This window comes from Chiloscyllium punctatum, chromosome 12, assembly GCF_047496795.1.
Source record: "Chiloscyllium punctatum isolate Juve2018m chromosome 12, sChiPun1.3, whole genome shotgun sequence".
NCBI lineage: Eukaryota > Metazoa > Chordata > Chondrichthyes > Orectolobiformes > Hemiscylliidae > Chiloscyllium > Chiloscyllium punctatum.
The window spans coordinates 36,477,891-36,498,129 of NC_092750.1; the positions used below are offsets into that span (position 1 = coordinate 36,477,891).

Consider the following 20,239-nt stretch of genomic DNA (forward strand, 5'->3'; position numbering starts at 1 on the left):
CTTCTTAGAACAATAAATTTAATATTCCATTTTTTGATTGAAATTACATAATGTTTGATAAAATTCCTACCCGATAGTCAGCTTCAGGAAGCTGAACACCTGGAAATAGATCACTTGTTATACCATTAAACAATGGAATATCATGTGACAGGAACTTGGGCTCATTCACATCCTTAATTGATCGCAGCAACTAAAGACAAAATGGAAATATGTTGTTTTGAAGTTATTTAAACAAATAGACTAAGAAATAAAGCAATTTGTTATCTCAACCTGAATGAAAAACAAGAATAAGTCTCCTCACCTGATGAAATACAAGAAGTAAAGCAGTTTAAGTACAGGCTTTCAAGGTTATATAGATCCTTACATCAAGCAGATAGAAACTATTTTCACTAGCTGAAATATCTAGTACTAGGGAACCGAGCCTAAGGCAAGATCTTGATCTTTCAGGGGTTAACTAAAGAAAGAATCTCTAAGATCTCACTGAATAATGCAACATGTATTTCCATACTTCTGTGAAAAATCATTTTTAACTATATTTTTACATAGCAGTACAATGGTTTTACTGTTAACTACTCTTATGCAACTTGAATGGCTGATCTCAAAGAACACCTATAGTGGTAAGCTTAAAAATGATATCTTCAAACCAGATCATTAAGGATTAATGGGACATGACAATGAGCAATTGAAATAAAGTGGAAAACCATGTGGAAAACAGGCTTAATACAAAGACAACCTGTTTTGACTGGGAAGTGACCAAGTGACACTAAACTGTCTGTCAGAACTGTCTTGTTGGACCCTCACATGAAGCCACCTGGAGGTGTTTTTCTGCATAATGGAATGTCTCGAAAAAGTACTAAAAGTACCATGAAATGGTGATCCAGCACATAATCTTAGGTTCAGAATCATACTAATATCAGGGACTTTGCCTGATTCAAGGGACTTCATATCAGGCTGGTATATAAGGCAGTGAGACTTATTGCCAAATTAATGCATGTGTTACTTGCTGTTGGACTTCATCTTGGATCGGGATCATGAATAGTGCCAGGAACACTGAATTCTCCAGCCTAGCTATCACAAAGCAAGGTCCCAGAAGGGTATGAGACTCATTTTCAATATACATTTACTAGTTTGTATATTTACTGTTATATATATTCTGCTGCTTTACATATATTCATCACTAGGTAATATATACATATGTATACTATGTATATGTATACTGCTAATAAACATGTTAATTTGGATTTTTTTTGTTAGATCACACCAAGTCCACTATCCAATCCTAATACCAAAACAGAAAAACAACTCCATGAAGTTAAAGGTAGTAGTTTATCTGTTTTTCAGTGCCATGTCATTACTTCTGTCATTCATTGAAGGTTGGCAGAGGCAATGTTTCTCTCCTGTTTGTTAGTCTGAAAACAAAATGCGTGAAAGATTTGGATCTTAGATTTTTTACAATGATCCTCTAACATTGAGTGATGAGGCAAATTTACTTTTTAAAGTATATTATACTTTGTTTTAATTGAAAATATTGTTGATTACTTATAATACTGTGGATTGCCTCAATTGCAGTGGTAGAATTAGTCTGACTATTGTCAGCACAGTTTTCAGAACAGGTTTTTGGATGTGGACTGGTCTGAAGTCTCAACAGTGAGATAGAAATTCTTAATATAATGGTTTATTTTCTCAAATTTGTAGTTGTGGACCATCAATGAGACAGAAGGACCTCAGGAAGTGCATAATTTTAACAATGTTGAGCTGACACAGATTGGCAGAAGTATGCACTCTACTGACTGTCCCCTAAAATTCTTCATTATGAGCCATATCTGCTCCATAGCTGTCAAGAAAACAATGTCATGTGTGGTTCTCATTGGATTTTGATAGTGATTTGAAATAAATCTTATCAATACATCCAATAAAATGTAAATATTCCTATTTAACCTTGTATTTCTGTTTTTCTCTTCAGCTGTTACTTGGTTTGGTAATGGGCTTCCAGCATTTTTCATGATTTGATTTCAAGTTGTCAACCTCTATACCATTTTATTCCTTATCTTAAATGTATGCTTTTCACAACTTACCAGAACATCTTCATTCTCTGTAGGGAACTTCAGCTTCAAGTTGCCAGCTGCTACTAAAACAGCTTTTACTGCACGCATGCCATAATCGTAGTGAAACTGTGATGAAAGCTGTTCTGAACATAACCTATACGTCATCACTATTTTCACAGACAATGGCTTGGCATTGAGAAAGCCATATGAGTACAGAGAAATTTCAGCTATCAATGCATAGTTAGGAACCATCATAGCCACTGTCCGAAATAGAACCTGAAAGAAATATTGACATTTCAGGTTTGGCTATCATTTGTTATTATTTAATCTGCTTCCTCTACCTTTGCAAGCAATATATTCATAAACACTCCTAATGTAAACACACTTCCATTTCCCTCCAAATCTATTTTTCTTAGACTGTTTTGAAAAAGATATCACCATACCTAAAGAAATAATTGCAAGTTATTAGCAAACAATAGTAAACAGCATAGGACATTAAACTTTCTGATAAAATATACTGGAATTTTTAGGATTTCTGGGGAAATACCTCTAGCTTGAAAAAGATTTTTAGTTTGGGCAGGTCTGCAGACATCTTGGCTATAGCTGGATATGTAAAGCAGTTGTTCCTAAGAAAGTGAGAAGATTGTTGAGACGTTAAAAGTTTAGAAAGGGAGATGGTTGTTTAGACCTTGGTGTAAGAAGATTAGCTAAGCTTTGAGACCAGAAATGTTTGTTTAAAACCCTGCTGGGGGTTATTTATAACTGAGAAAATTTATACTCAGTCATATGATGAATCAAGAAGATATCAGATTCTCATAGAAGGAAACTGAAGCCATAACTAAGTCAAACTCGATGTGGGATAGCGAAGGGACTTCTTGCTGATAATTGAGTAACGTAATGGGATGCTATTGGGATTCATAGGATTGTATTTTTACTGTGTGCTTTGGAATCTTTAAATGTTTGTTTCATGTAAATTGTTTGGTTTATTCTATTTTACCTTCATTTCTTTTGAGTAATAAACTTTTGTTTCATTACTAAACCTAAATCTGTAGCATTGCATGTTTGTGTTTCAGTGGATGACCACCTCATTAAAACCAATAAAACAATATCAAGCAAAATTTCAGTCTGGGATTTGACTTGCCCAATAATAACTTCAGCTAAGATTATAATGGTAGCTATCTTGACACAATTCAAACTAAGCTAATTTTCTAACCCCAGCACCCCTACCTTACTCCAAATATCCTTTATACAATAACTGGGTCGCTGGAGGTTTCGTAAATTCCTTACATATTTGAATCATGACCCCTTTCAAAAACTCATTCTCACTAACCAAATTATGCTACAAGCAGATCCATAGTTGAGCTAGAATGTTCAATTAAGTTGTAACCACAAATAATAAATGAATCAGCAATGAACCCGCAAGTACAGCATCCAAAGAAAATAATGAATACCTTAAGATTGTCAGGTAATTCAGAGCGTCCTGCATATCCTGGATTCATTGTAATAGCAACAAAACAGTTTGGATTCAGTCGTAGCTCAGTTCCTTCAAACAAAAAGACCTCAAGATTGTTTTGGATTGCTCTTTGGATGCAAAGGATTTGCTGAGCTACTACAGATAACACTTCTAGCTCAATGCGATTAAATTCATCGAAACATGCCCAGGCACCTGAAGAGGCCAATCCTTTAAAAAACTGAAGATAACAAAACAAGCTTGTCAAAGTTCTTCAACTTTGCAGTAGTTCTGACAAAATGATATCAATATGATAGAAAATAGAAGTATGTTAAGTAATTGGTTAAGTTAAATGAAAAGGAAACAATCATCTGTTTATGTGTTCGGTCCAGTTAAGTTTCTGGTCAATCGTAACCCAAGGATGTTGATAATGGGAGTTTCAGTGATAGTAACACCATTGAATATCAAGGGGCAGTGTTTAGATGGTCTCTTATTGATGATAGTCATTGCTTGCCATTTGTGTCGTGCGAATATTACTTGCCATTTGTCAGTCCAAGTCTGGATATTGTCCAGATCTTGTTGCATTTGAACATGGACTGCTTTAGTATCTGTGGAGTTGCAAATGGTGCTGAATATTGTGCAATCATCAGCGAATGTCCCTACTTCGGACCTTGTGATGGAGGGAAGGTCATTGATGAAGCAGCTGAAGATGGTTGGGCCTAGTACTCTACCCCGAGGAACTTCTGCAGAGATAGTTTTGCACTGAGATGACTGACCTTCAAATAACCACAACCATCTTCCTATGTGCCAGGTATGAGTTTGCTGCCTAATACCCACTGATTCCAGTTTTGCTAGCCCTCCTTGTTGCCTCATTCAGTCAAATGCAACTTTGATGTCAAGGGCTGTCACTCTCAGCCCACCTCAGGTATTCAGCTCTTTTTTGAAAAATGTTGAACCAAGGCTGTAATAAGGTCAGGAACTGACAGCTGACATTGTTGCACTCTTACTCTGGTCAGAAAGATAAGGTAAAAACCACAGTTCAGAGGTTTGAGCATGATCAACTCAGATAATCTAATTCAGAATTAATACAGTACTGGACTGTTAGGCATGCCATTTTTTAGATGAAAATAGTAAACCAATGTTCTGCAAGGTTTATGAAAACATTTGAGATCTCATAACACTGTTAAAAGAAGAACTATTAGCTTAATGTGCTGGTTAATATTCTCTTAGACAAATAAAGTACTGTAATTGGTATTTCACCTCTTCACAAACATGTGCATAAAACAATGCCAATAAGTGGCAATATTTAATTTCATACCAACAGGTATTACACTTGAAGTAATGTACATAAAATGTTTTGACAAAGGGTCAGTTAGACTCGAAACATCAGCTCTTTTCTCTCCTTACAGATGCTGCCAGACCTGCTGAGATTTTCCAGCATTTTCTCTGTTGGTTTCAGATTCCAGCATCCACAGTAATTTGCTTTTTTACATAAAATGCTTTACAGACTCTTGTGGTGCAGCAGTAATGTCCCTAGATATGGACCAAGAGACATGGGATCAAGTCCCACCTTGTTTCAGATAATGTGCAGTTACATCCCTCAACAGATTAATTAGGAATTATCTATAAGAAATGCTTTAGAATATTTCTAAGTTAAATAAAGCAAAACTTTATTTCACTGTCAAGTGGAGCTTTGACAACAGTTTGGACTTCCCAATCATATTTCCATAATCTAAACTTTTAATTTCAATGAGCTTCAATAATATCATAAATACGTTTCTAGATGTTTGATTACCTTTCCCATAGCAATATAGTCCAGTCCATCAGAACAGTTGAAGACAACACATTGTACAGCAACTGCTTTTGCCAAGTCTTTAACTGATTCAGTTTTTCCTGTCCCTGCAGGGCCTTCAGGAGCTCCACCCAAGTTCAGAAAAAAGGCTCCAATCTGTCAAGAAGAAATTAATCATCACAACATCGCAAAACATGTCTTGAATCCATAATATGTAACCTTCTTGCTGCACATGCCTTACAAAGAACCTTTATTTTGAGTCAAAAATTAGTTGATAATCTGTAATGGTCACATTCACCTTCACACTAAATCATTAAAGTGCTTAAATTATAATCAATAATGTGAAGAATTTGTAATTATCAATGTCAAGAAAATACAATTGAAGTAACGAATAAATTAAAATCATCAACAAATGAAAGTCAAATAACACGTGAGCCACTGCTGGGTTAATCAGAACAAGTAACTTATTTTTGGATCCCACAGCAATATTTATTTTGTTTTTGATTATGTTGGTTACTGTTTTCCTTTGTTTCATAATACTGAATAAACAGACACACATAGAAAGCTTGGAATGAATAATAAACATATCATTTAAAATTAATTTTGAAACTCTGTTTGACTATTATGATTTCCGGTGTTGCAGGAGAAATTATAGGTGAGCCCATTGGTTATGCAATTTATCAGAAATGAAGGTTCAGACTCTATAACATTAAATTGAATGGGACAATATTTCAGAGGAAAGTGCATTGAGAAAGATAAAAGATAAACTGCGAGAGAACCCAGAGCAGAAAAATTACATAAATGTAGAAGAGGGAGGGGTTTGTAAAACAGAATGCATCAGCCACTGTTAGAATACATTGACACATAATTTCATATGGAAGTACAAAAGCATGGAAACACAAAATAGATACTTTTCAATAAAAGCGATTCAATTCATTATTTGGTTTATGATAAGGTGATTAAAGAAACTCCTTGCTGCTTTTTTTTTGTAATTATTCTTATTAATTTTTGGGGGGAATTTGACAGCTGCTAATAATGTTGTTATTGCTTGTAGTATTGAAAATTCATTGATCACAATTGCTGATGGCCCTTTCACATTGACCCTCAAAGTTTAAGGGGTCACAAGACAGGAAGGGACAGGAGAGAACAGAATGACTTTGAGCATGCCCACAGTACTTCCCTGCCTACATCCAATGTTTCTTGCCAATTCTGAGGAAAGGAATGTAATACACCAGCTTCCTCGTCAACCACAACAATTTTAGCCTTTTTTTTATTCCATGATCCAGGACCTGGACCTGGCTAGAGAGGTACATATTCTCCCTGATAGAACTTGGTACATCTTGATTTATTTGACATATTGTCCTCCATTTATATACTGACTAAGCTAAAGTACAAGAACTCCCAGAAACAGCTTGTATTTGGTCCCATGCTGAAGCTGCCATGAGATTTGTAAAATGCAAATAGAATGGACATGCCAAATTAGGAGCTCCAAGAAAAGATATGCATCCCATGCAACTGAATCTTTGTATTTCCTATAAGTTTGGACAGGCACCCTGAAATTGCACAAAGAGACTGGCAGTTTTCTCCACTGGATTTTGACTTGTGTCACGCCTCATTGCATAGTACACTGGAAATCAAACACTATGTTCCCAGAATTGTTGCAAAAGTTAAAATTTTTTATCAAGTATACAAGATTCCCCAATTTACCTGCCTTTTCAGTCCCAGGTTAACAGCAAGCATAGAACAGGTTTCTGTATTAACAAAATTACCATTTATTAAAAATAAATAGATTCTTGTTGTAGGTGAATACATACAGACTCTTGACTTCTAACTCTATGAGTTAAAACTCTAACCCCCTAATAAATCTCCCCCTACACACATACGTAAACAAACGTAAAATATTGATGATAAACAATTTGATGGTCCCTGTCCACAGGGTTCGCTGAGATGATTCTTTTGACTTGCCAGAACTTTCCGTTCCTGGATCACTTCTACAAGTACTTGCATTTGCTTGCAGGGTGCACAGAACTAGTTCAAAACTGATTCACAACTCATAAAGTCTTTGACTTTTTGATTAAAAGCAACGGCTTACTGCAACTGGTGAGAAAATAATAAACTGGCTTTCTTCAGGCTTTCGGTGTTATTTTAACTGCAGAGTAAAAGATATCATCTCCCTTATCAGAGGTTCAAAAGCTTCTATCTATATCATTTGTACCCACAAGCTTCCTGGGAGTCAATCACATAGCTGTTAGCAGGCAGAAGACCTTTGTCATCGCTGACTTTGTTGTCCACATTTAAGAACTTACCAAAGTACGGTAGCATCGATCTGTCAATGGGGTAATCACTAAACGTGGTGAGTTACCAAGATATTCATAAGCATATTTTACATCGCAATTGATGATGTGAACACGGACATTCTCATTTTGCCAGTAATACCGAAGTTGAGCAAGCCATTGGAAGTCACTCTCATTTGAGACTCCTGTGTGAAAAAAATAGTTAAATTTAATCATATACATAGAACACAGCATAAAATAAAATTTAACATAAGAAAGACTTGCATTTATTTAGCATTGTCCATGAACTCAGAACATTTGACAGTAGTTTACAGCTAATGAAGTGCAATTTATCAGAAATGAAGGTTCAGACTCTATGACATTAAATTGAATGGGACAATATTTCAGAGGAACGTGCATTGAGAAAGATAAAAGATAAACTGCGAGAGAACCCAGAGCAGAAAAATTACATAAATGTAGAAGAGGGAGGGGTTTGTAAAACAGAGTGCATCAGCCACTATTAGAATACATTGACACATAATTTCATATGGAAATACAAAAGCATGGAAACACAAAATAGATACTTTTCAATAAAAGCGATTCAATTCATTATTTGGTGAGCTCATTATTTCAAGTGAGCTTCAATAGCAGCAATGTGATAATGGCCAACTGAATGTGTGTTCATTGAGGGATAAACAATAACCAGGATACAGGGATATGTGAAGAAACTCAGCAAGTCTAGCAGCGTCTGAGGAGAGAAACACAATTAACTTTTCAGAATTGAAGAAGAGTTATAACAGGCTTGAAACATCAGCTCTGTTTGCCTCTCCATAGGCGCTGCATTTTTGTTTTTATTTCAAATTTCTCGCATCCACAGTATTTTGCTTATTTATTTATCACCAGAGATATCTGATCTATTCTTGGAAACATTTTTATTGTATTTTTTCTCCACCTGGATATTAAGTGGACTGGTATTTAACATCCCAACTAAAAGGTGGCAACTCGGACACTGCAGCAATCCTGTACTACAATCTTAGCCTAGACTCTGGAGTAGAACCTCCAGGATTCAAAGTCTAAAATGTTACCAAATGGCCCATGGTTTATAGTCAATGAAATCTATCTTCTCCAAGTGCCATTCATGTTTATACAGAAGTTTTAGGACAATTGCTGATTACCTTGTTTAATCATGTCTTCAACAACATCTCTGGCATGTACATCAATAGTTACTAAAGCACCAAGTGTAATACGAGTCTGCTTGGACAGCTTCCCTCTTACCAGCTCCACAATATCATTCAGCTGAGTTTGAAGTTTAGTGCAGTATTTTTTCAGCCCCTGAGAAATCGTGAAAAGCACAGATGGTTAATATTTTTAAAAGTTAGTTGGTAATCCATTTATTTGATGACTTTTGCCCAAGTATACGGTACCTAGAACTATGCATCATTTCCTGATTAACAATGAATAGTATCCTATTTTCAGCCATTGGTGCCAATACTATTGGTGTGTGATATCTTTATAAATGATTTATTTTTTACTTTTTTTTCCACCTTTATGTTCAGAATTGACCCCTTCACTGTCATATCCCCTCTGCATCCAAGCAATCTTCATGTTTGAGTTTCCCACATTCTCCACATGACAATGACTGCCTCCAATTACTTCCTTTTACCTGGGGTCGGGGAGTCCAGAACTAGAAGGCATAGGTTTAGGGTGAGAGGGGTTTTATGTCCAAAGCCCAGTTCCAACCATGGCTCAGTTCCTCTGCTGGCTTGTAAGAAAGCCTCAACTAAGCATAGCCTAGCATCACAACTGATATATCTACAGTTCCCTGACTGATGCATCTATGATCCCTGGACTAATTGGACTTGATTTACAGGAGTGAGCATTGCTGAAACCCTGGAATGGAAGGACATTCATCACCAGACCCAACTAGGCATCTAACTAACCATTGTCAACCCTTGGACTGAAATCAAATGATGGCTTTGAATGAATGCAATGGCATCTTCCTGATTGACTGTTATGCACGTTCAATCCACTAAGGACTATTCCCCTTCGACTTTCAGACATGAAGATCTGGCTGAAGAACATTTGCCACGTGACCTGTTGCTACATGTTGTAGAAGTGACATTGACATTGCATGATACCACACGCCAACATGTCCAATCCTTGACTATTCAGTACCATCAACCATGACAATCTATCTGGTGTTCTGTCTGTGCTAAGAAGCATGTCAAATCAGAGATGCTGTGAGCCTGTAGGTTCTGCATGAAGTGGCAAAATGCTAAGAAGCAGGACAAGGCAGAATTACTGAGAGTGCCAAGCAAACATAAAGTGAGTAAGTGCTAAGACAGTAAGCTAAGAGCCCTGAGATGCCTCCTGTGCAGATGCATGAGGAGCAGTTGTGTCTGCATGCACAATAACTTGATAAGAATATTGCAATGTAAAATGACCATGAGTTTCAAGTGTAGTACTGAAGTGCTGAACGATGTTATATATAAGTCTGAGGGTGGTCATAATGATTTAGTGAGGCTGAAGTTTTGCTAATGTTGACTTCAGTACAGAGGGTGGATGTGGTTGCTGCCTGGGAGCGTGCAATGAGATGCTGGTAAGGGGACATGAAAATGAGGTCTGAAGAAGCAAGTGGCAAGTTGCATCTGTCAGGTAACCGCTCTGACTTTCAAGTCAGGAATTAGCATCATCTAGTTTCTCATCAGTGCATGCAAGAATCCCGAATTGCATATAAATGATATAAGATTACCTAATGACAAGATACAAGTCCACAGGAATACGGTGCTCATCCCATACCAGAGTCATAGAGATGTACAGCATGGAAACAGACCTTTCGGATCTAGTCCCACCTGCCAGCACCTGGCCCATATCCCTCCAAACCCTTCCTATTCATATACCCATCCAAATGCCTTTTAAATGTTGCAATTGTACTAGCCTCCACCACTTCTTCTGGCAGCTCATTCCATACACGTATTACCCTCTGTGTGAAAAAGTTGCCCCTTATATCTTTCTCCTCTCACCCTAAACCTATGCCTTCTAGTTCTGGACTCCCTGACCCCATGTAAAAGATTTTGTTTATTTATCCTATCCATGCCCCTCATGATTTTGTAAACCTCAAACTAGCAACCATAAAACCATAGATGTAGGAGCAGTACACCATGCAGCCCAATGAATCTGCTCCATGGTACAGAGATTATGACTGAGATATTTCTCAATTCAACTTTCCTGCCTTATCCCCATGACTCTTGATTCCTTAACTGATTAAACATCTATGTCAGACTTGAATATACTTAACTGCCCAGCCTCAACAGCCCTCTACATTAAGAGTCCCACAGGTGATGCAGAGATTATGACTGATCTGATATTTCTCAGTTCAACTTTCCTGCCTTATCCCAGTGACCTTTGATTCCTTAACTGGTAAACATCTATGTCAGATTTGTACATACTTAACAACCCAGCCTCAACAGCCCTCTACATTAGAGTCCCACAGATGACTATCCTCTAAGAAAAAGAAATTCCTCCTTATCTTCATCTTAAATGGTCAATCCTTTAATCTAATATTATGGTCACTTGTCCGAGATGCTTCCAAAAAGGGAAACACCTCTCTACATACATCTTGTCAAGGGACTTGACAAGAATCTTCTGCTTTTCAATAAGATCTTCTCCTGTTTTTTTACACTCCAATGAGTACAAATGTAACCTGCTTAACGTCTCCTCAAAAGAAAATCTCTCCAAATGCAGGATCAACTTAGGGAACCGTCTCTGCACTGCCTCCAATGCCAGTACATCTTTCCTTAGATAAGCGATGAATGCTTCACAGTATTTCAGGTGTGATCTGACTAGTGTTTTATATAGTACTAGCAAGACCTCACTATTTTTAAAATCCATTCTCTTTGAAATAAAGGCTTACAGTCCATTTGCTTCTTTAATTCTGCTGAACTTGAATGCTAACTGTTTGTAATTGATGCATTAGGACCTCCAAATCCCCAGGTGCTGCAGTTTCTGCAGCTTTTCTCCATTTCAGGTCTTTTATTTTTCTTGCCAAAGTGCGCACCGTACATTTAACATTATATTCCATCTGTCAAGTTTTTGCCCACTTACTTAACCTGTCAATATCGGTCTGAAGACTCTTTGTGTCATCCTCTTACTTGCCTCCACAACCATTTTTGTGTCATTTGCAAACTTGATGATTGTACCTTTACTTTCATCATCCAAGTCATTAATGTATATTGTAAATAATTGTAGCTTGTGGCCCTGGCACTGAATTCTGTGGCACTCCATTAGTTAAAGTTTGAGGTTGAGCTTGAGTTACTGTTGTCACATGTATCTAGAAAAGTGTTGTTTAGCATGCTATACAGGCAGATCATATCACATTCAGTGCATCAGGGTAGTAGAATAGAGTGCAGGATAGAGTGTTACAGCTGTAGAGATGTTGCAGAGAAAGAGATCAGAGACAAAATGCTTTCTTTATCCCAACTTTGTCCAAGTTAGCCAAACCTCTATTGATACTAATATGCTACTCTCTTCCCTCCCATTTCTCTTGTACTCTCTCTGCCCTCCCTTTTCTCTTGCACTCTCTCTGCCCTCCCTTTTCTCTTGTACTCTCTCTGCCCTCCCTTTTCTCTTGCACTCTCTTTTCTCTCGTGCTTACATCAGAAGACATATGTGTGGTACCTTATTGAATGCCTTATAGAAACGCAAACACATTATATCTATTGCTTCCTCTTTATCCATCAGATTCACATCTAACCATCAAAATCTTAAGGGGAAAATAGAACATTTTCTTTTCAACATCAACATCTTTTCATTTTCACCACAATTCCCATGCCATTCACCATTGCTCACACAGCTTAACAGATGGTAAAATTTGATCCAAGATATCAGAAATGTGTGCTTATTCAAAAATGTTATCACAGACTTCTGGTAACCTCTGCCTAAAACCAACTTACCTTGCTGACTGTGTATTGCCATTTACAAAGTAACTATGTGCCAACATTTTGCTGTTTACATTAAGAGCTTTCTAAATTGTTTTAGAAGTATACCTTTGTTTTATTTCCCTTTCTATAATAAACTTCAGTTATTTTATTGAAAGAACATTGCTGCCACATATGAATATATTCAATGACTGACCATCGTGGCAAACAAACTTCAAAAATAAAAATTTGGTCTATCAATCTGGGTTTTTCTCTGAGATCTAACTTGTCCACTATTTCTATCAACTGAAATCATAATAATTTGAAGGCTTTTGGTGAGATAGGCACTAAGTGAGTTTATGAGGAATCTGTGAATCTTGCAAAAAAATCTATCACAGGGAGGTACTGTATATAGTGATGTTTATTACATTGACTGGAATTTCAAAGTTGCTTTAACAGTTGTGAAGATTTTTCTGGGTATAGAATATATCAACAGTGAGCTATTCAAATTTTTTTGATTAAGGCTAGATTGAGAAAGTTAGTGGAAATATTGGCAGTAGAAATATAAGCAGGATCTTATTGGGTATGATGCTTAAACTGATTACCAACCATTTAGGATTAAAATGAAAGGAAGCTGAAATTGTGATGCCACACTGGGGTGAACTAAGAATCAGTCAGAAATGAAAGAGAAACTTGAGAGAGCAAGGGAAACAAAAGGACTCGAATTTGAAGAAAAAGGGAAGAAATAACAATGGAAAGGGGTATGGAATTTATTTAAAAATTGAACTGCAAAGAGATTGTGAAATCAGATAACAAGGCATCAATAGAGAAAATAATAAATGAAGAAAGGAAAGGATCAGACAATGATTTTGATTCCAGTGAGAGATTTGATTTTACTAAAATCTGTGTTCAGTGCCTAAACTTATAGAAGATACAGTGGAAAGATATTTAACCCAACTGAAAAGGTGGTTAGGAAGATGAAGTTGCCAAAAGATGTTTGGATTCTGATTCATTCTGAGTATTTTGACAGGTAAGTTCTGAATGCATGTGCCAATTTACCAGAACAACAATCTGAAGACAATTAAACTCAGAAAGGAGCATTCTTATGAGCTTGTCAATTAGAATTCATTCCTAAAAGAGAGAAATCTAATCAGACATTAGTGCAATTTTCAAGAAAAAGAGAAATATAAAAAAAGAGAATAATTTAGTGCAGAAAGAAATTTCCAGAATGTAAGGGAAATCTTATTTATGAAAAGATTCTCGACTAATATTGGAGCAACTCTTAAGATGTATTTAGATGAGTGTCAAGTATCAAAGATCCAAGAAACAGCAGCTCTGCCAGATACCTATAATAGCTTATTAAAATAACTGCACAGACACCAGTAACCTGTCACCAAGTCACCCTTTATTTACATGCGCACAGTACATAGACTCTGTCTAATTAGGTCAAAACTGGTCTTTAGGGTGAGGAAGTTTTCTAAGATTCCGGTTTACATCTTCGAGGAGAAAGTGAGGACTGCAGATGCTGGAGATCAGAGCTGAAAATGTGTTGCTGGAAAAATGTGTTGCTGAAAATGTGTTGCTGCTGCGCTTTTCCAGCAACACATTTTCAGCTCCGGTTTACATCTGTCAGCCAGTGATCCCTGATTGGCCCAGGTCAACAGCCCCATCCAGGGATCTCATACTCAACAAGATCCACCTGGCCAACTTGGTTCCAATCACTACATCCCTCCCTCTAAGCCCAGGGATGCAGGCCTGTATTTTTCCTGGGATGGTTCCTCTGACTTGGACACGTTGGCATATATTGAATCATAGCCTGTCTCTTGCGTTCGGATCATCTCAGGAGGAATTCCTTCTCTTCTTCAGGTAGTAACAGTATAAAGGCTGCATCCATCTCGGACTCTGAAGTTTCTTCCATGCTAGATGGCAGGGGGAGCCCACAGTTTCTGACAGCCTTTCTAGCTGAGGGGCCAGTAATGTTTTTCTCCTGCCCTGTTTGCGAGGTAGCAGCTTTCAGATGATCCACACACCTGTTCAGGACCACCTCATCTACCTGAACTTTTTACGTCACAGAATCTGTCTTCGCATCGATATTGCCTCGTACCCATGCAGGACATTTCCGTGTTTTCGACACCAGAAACTGTCTCTCTCATATACAGGAGGTATGTGGCCCATTGGCATTCCTGATGTTGTCCGGGAATATCAGGTTTAATCTGATGCAGAGTCCTCTCCCCAACAATAACTTTGCTGGAGCTGTCACTGTAGTTACATGTTGGGTGGGTCTATAATCAAACAGGAACCAGGACAGCTTGGTATCAAGTGAAGCTGTAGTCTTTTTTTTCAGCCTGCCTTCAATGTTTGGACTGTTATTTCCACCAGACCATTGGACGATGGATGGTGTGGAACTGTCCGAACATGCTGAATGCCGTTTGACTCTAGGAAATACTCGAATGGGGTAAATTATGCCCCATTGTCAATGACCATGAATCTGTGTATCATGAATGATGCTCACAGCTTTTCAATCATCATCTCTGAAATTATGAATGAAATTTATGCATATCTAGTCACTTTGAAAGGGCACCCACAATGACCAAGAACATTGAGCCTATGAAAGGACTGGTATAGTCGACGTGTAACTGAGTCCAGGGTTTACCCGACCATTCCCATGAATGTGGCGGAACTGCTGGCAGTAATTTTTATTCTTGTTACCACTCTGGGACCAATGCAACTATGTCAGTATCCTATCTTAGACACCAGACATAACTTCTTGCCAATATTTTTGTTTGTCTTCTTTATGTAGTCCTAGCTACTTGGTGGTCCATTACTATTACAAACCTATCCATAAAGATATTGGTGGAAATTTCTCACACCAAAGATGACCCTGGATGAATCTGGTGGAATTCAGCTAGTATCTAGTGGCAACTTCTCCTCGGACAATCACTCTTGCTCTCTCATTATGCCATCCTCTACGGTGATATGGTCTCACTGGGTCCAGAAAGATTTAAATTCTGATTGTGGTGGCCCTTTTGCTTTCCCCATTATCATCAGGTGTTTTAGTTTTGCCAGATTGGGACCTATTTGTGCCCATAGTCAGATATTATCAGCAGTGACTAGGAGGGTGTCGAATAAGTTTAAAATCAGAATGGACTCTTCCAGGATAAGCACCAGTGGTGGTGTATCTGCCAGTGGAAGGCGGTTCAAGACACCTGCATTTGTGACTTGGCCTCCTTGAGAGTGTTCCAACTTGAGAATAAAGCACAGAGAATAAAGGCCCACAGCTGAATTCTAACAGAAGCTATGGGTGGCACAGCCTTGTCTTCTTTATATAGCCCTAGCTACTTGGTGGTCCATTACTATTACAAATTTATATCCATAAAGGTATTGGTGGAATTTTCTTACACCAAAGATGACCACCAAACCTTCCTTTCTATCTGGGCGCATTTGCATTCTGCATCAGCCAAAGTCCAGGAAGCATATGCTATCAGGCGTTCCTCTCCATTGGGCCATTAGTAAGCTAACACTACCCTGATACCATATGGGGAGGCATCACAAGTCAGTGCTTCAGATTGTAGTGGGCCAACACCTTAGATGACAATAGCTGCTTTTTCCTTCTCCTAAAGACAACTTCTTGGCTACGTGACTGCTTCCAAGGCTGACCCTTTCTCAATAGCAGGTGTAATGGTGCCAAGATGGAGACCAGGTTACTTATGAATTTTCTGTATTAATTCACTACCCAAAATAGACCTAAGCTCAGGAAAAAAGTGGGAGCTGGGGGCACCTATGATCGCTGTCACTCTATCTTCCAATAGGAATAGAACATTCTGTAAGGGCCACCCAGGTCTTGTAGATTCTGTAGCCCAAGTAAGTCACTTGGGATGCCTGGAACATATCCAGCCTTTGATGAGATTGGATAAGATCTTCTGCTGCACTTTTCTCTATGGCTGAACAAACCAGCTCTTGATGGGTGTTAAGTAAGTCACTGGTGATATGGGATCATTTCTTCTGACGCCTTGTTTGAAGGGCTAGCATCTGCTTTGGAGTTTCTGGAACCATGTGGCATTGTGGCAGCCACCTCAAATGCACAGTTTATTATTGATCGTCAGTTGGAGTATCTGACTTGCTGTGATTGATGTTAAAGGCTTTAATGCTACTCTTTTGCCAGCATCCTTGAAAACATGCCTGACCAAATGGTCCTTTAAGAATATTAAAAAAGGAGTGAAGATGTGACCATTCTATTAATGTTTATTTGTGAATGATCACTTCCAACAAATCATGTAGGTCAATGGCTGCTTACTTTGTAGCTGTCACGATACCTACAGTTGTTATGGGGGATTTTAACATGCAGGTAGACTGGGAGAATCAGGATGGTATCGGGCCTCAAGAAAGAGACTTTGTGGAGTGCCTCAGAGATGGATTTTTAGAGCAGCTGGTGCTGGAGCCGACCAGGGATAAGGCGATTCTGGATCTGGTATTGTGTAACGAACCAGAATTGGTCAGTGACCTCGAAGTGAAGGAGCCATTGGGAAGTAGTGACCATAATACAATAAGCTTCAATCTGCAATTTGAGAGGGAGTGGGTACAATCTGAAGTGACAATATTTCAGTTGAATAAAGGGAAATATGGAGCTATGAGGGAGCAACTGGCCAAAGTTCAATGGTTCAATACCTTAACAGGGAAGACCGTGGAGGAACAATGGCGGATATTTCTGTGTATGATGCAGAAGATGCAGGATCAGTTCATTCCTAAAAGGAAGAAAGATCCCAGGAGGAGACATGGGCGGCCGTGGCTGACGAGGGAAGTAAAGAAACATATAAGGTTAAAAGAGAAAAAGTATAACTTAGCGAAGATAAATGGGAAAACGGAGGACTGGGAAGCTTTTAAAGAACAACAGAGGATTAGTAAGAAGGAAATACGCAGAGAAAAAATGAGGTACGAAGGTAAACTGGCCAAGAATATAAAGGAGGATAGTAAAAGCTTTTTTAGGTATGTCCAAGGCAAAAAAATGGTTAGGACAAAAATTGGGCCCTTGAAGACAGAAGCAGGGGAATATATTACTGGGAACGAAGAAATGGCAGAGGAATTAAATGGGTACTTCAGATCTGTGTTCACTGGGGAAGACACAAGCAATCTCCCTGAGGTAACAGTGGCTGAAGGACCTAAACTTAAGGGAATTTCTATTTGCCAGGATTTGGTGTTGGAGAGACTGTTAGGTCTGAAGGTTGATAAGTCTCCGGGACCTGATGGCCTGCATCCCAGGGTACTGAAGGAGGTGGCTCGGGAAATCGTGGATGCGCTGGTGATTATTTTCCAGAGTTCAATAGAATCGGGGTCGATTCCTGAGGATTGGAGGGTGGCTAATGTTGTGCCACTTTTTAAGAAGGGTGGGCGGGAGAAAGCAGGAAATTATAGACCAGTTAGTCTGACCTCAGTGGTGGGAAAGATGCTGGAGTCTATTATAAAGGATGAAATTACGGCACATCTGGATAATAGTAACAGGATAGGACAGAGTCAGCATGGATTTATGAAGGGGAAATCATGCTTGACTAATCTTCTTGAATTTTTTGAGGATGTAACTCGGAAGATGGACGAGGGAGATCCAGTGGATGTAGTGTACCTGGACTTTCAGAAAGCTTTTGATAAAGTCCCACACAAGAGGTTAGTGAGTAAAATTAGGGCGCACGGGATTGGGGGCAAAGTACTAGATTGGATAGAGAATTGGTTGGCTAATAGGAAACAAAGGGTAGTGATTAACGGCTCCATTTCGGAATGGCAGGCAGTGACCAGTGGGGTACCGCAGGGATCCGTGCTGGGACCGCAGCTTTTTACAATATATGTAAATGATATAGAAGATGGTATCAGCAATAACATTAGCAAATTTGCTGATGACACAAAGCTAGGTGGTAGAGTGAAATGTGATGAGGATGTTAGGGGATTACAGGGTGACCTGGACAAGTTAGGTGAGTGGGCAGATGCATGGCAGATGCAGTTTAATGTGGATAAATGTCTGGTTATCCACTTTGGTGGCAAGAACAGGAAGGCAGATTACTACCTCAATGGTATCAAATTAGGTAAAGGGGCTGTTCAGAGAGATCTGGGTGTTCTTGTCCACCAGTCAATGAAGGCAAGCATGCAGGTACAGCAGGTCGTGAAGAAGGCTAATAGCATGCTGGCCTTCATAACAAGAGGGATTGAGTATAGAAGCAAAGAGGTGCTTCTGCAGCTGTACAGGGCCCTGGTGAGACCACACCTGGAGTACTGTGTACAGTTCTGGTCTCCAAATTTGAGGAAAGACATTCTGGCTATTGAGGGAGTGCAGCGTAGGTTCACGAGGTCAATTCCTGGAATGGCAGGATTGCCTTACACGGAAAGACTGAAGCGACTGGGCTTGTATACCCTTGAGTTTAGAAGACTGAGAGGGGATCTGATTGAAACGTATAGGATTATGAAAGGACTGGACACTCTGGCAGGAGGGAACATATTTCCGTTGATGGGGGAATGCCGAACCAGAGGACACAACTTAAAAATACGGGGTAGACCATTTAGGACAGAGATGAGGAGCAACTACTTCACCCAGAGAGTGGTGGCTGTGTGGAATGCTCTGCCCCAGAGGGCAGTGGAGGCCCAGTCTCTGGATTCATTTAAGAAAGAATTGGATAGAGTTCTTAAAGATAGTGGAGTCAAGGGGTATGGAGATAAGGCTGGAACAGGATACTGATTAGGAATGATCAGCCATGATCATATTGAATGGCGGTGCAGGCTCGAAGGGCAGAATGGCCTACTCCTGCATCTATTGTCTATTGTCTATTGTCTATTGTCTATTTATTGCATTGGACCACCGTCACTTTGAATAACTTACCATAAAGAATATTAGGAAATGATTCAGAATCCTTTTTATTTCTAAAAAGGACCTCCAAAACTCTTTTTACCTGTGAGCCATTTCGGATTGCAGACTCCACCTCTGCGGTCCAGAACATCTGAGATACACAAATGACGACCTGGCCAGGCCAACTTACCACCCAATCTGTTCTGTTATTCACTGGATAATCCTACGATAATTTAAAAATAGGTATCATTTAAAAAAAACATGACATACTGCTGTGCTCCCATCTACTTAATGCAAAATACTTCTCTTTTATAAACTTAAACATGCTATATATTTGATAAAGAAAGCATTACTGACAAAGGACATTTCAGTTAATGGTAAGCAGGATTTTTCTCATGGCTCTCAGTATCCTGTTGTCAAGCTGAAATAATGATAAGGCAGCATCTATGGACAGAAAGGAGGGTAATGTTTTGAGTCTAGGTGACTCTTCATTAGAGCGGAAATGAAGTGTGGAGGGGACAACATATGTGGAGTTGTAGGGGGAATGGTTGGAGTGCTAGGGCAGAAAGGATGTTGACAGTTCAGATTAGATGATTGGAATGTGAGAATGGCATAACAATGATGTGTCTGACTGCCAGACTGGAAAGAACAGATGGTCCCACTGGAGTGGGGAAGGGAAGAAAGGGTGACGGAGAATGTAACAAGCAAAGGTAAAAGAAAGGGAAGGAATGGGTTCACAATTTGAAGGTGTTAAACTCAACATTGAGCACAGAGCTTGTAAACTGTCTAGTTCGAAGATGAGATGTTGCTCCTCCACTTTGCATTGCGATTCACTGGAGCATTGTAGCATGCCGAGGACAGACAAGTGGGCATGTGTTAAAAGGACTGGCTATAAAAAGATCAGGGTCATGCTTGTATATGGACTGAAGGTGTTCTGCAA

The 20,239-nt window shown here is 38.9% G+C and overlaps 1 protein-coding gene across 1 annotated transcript in view; it reads right to left on the bottom strand.

Annotated features, from left to right (window-relative positions):
- dnah12 (dynein, axonemal, heavy chain 12) overlaps positions 1-20,239 on the bottom strand; it is a 278,731-nt gene that overhangs the window by 148,183 nt on the left and 110,309 nt on the right. The window contains exons 23-29 of the mRNA XM_072582341.1: positions 19,403-19,522; positions 8,736-8,892; positions 7,594-7,766; positions 5,291-5,443; positions 3,497-3,736; positions 2,076-2,321; positions 71-190 (exon numbers count right to left, since the gene is read on the bottom strand). Coding sequence (XP_072438442.1) covers positions 71-190; positions 2,076-2,321; positions 3,497-3,736; positions 5,291-5,443; positions 7,594-7,766; positions 8,736-8,892; positions 19,403-19,522 — 1,209 coding nt within the window. The remainder of the gene's footprint in view (positions 1-70; positions 191-2,075; positions 2,322-3,496; positions 3,737-5,290; positions 5,444-7,593; positions 7,767-8,735; positions 8,893-19,402; positions 19,523-20,239) is intronic.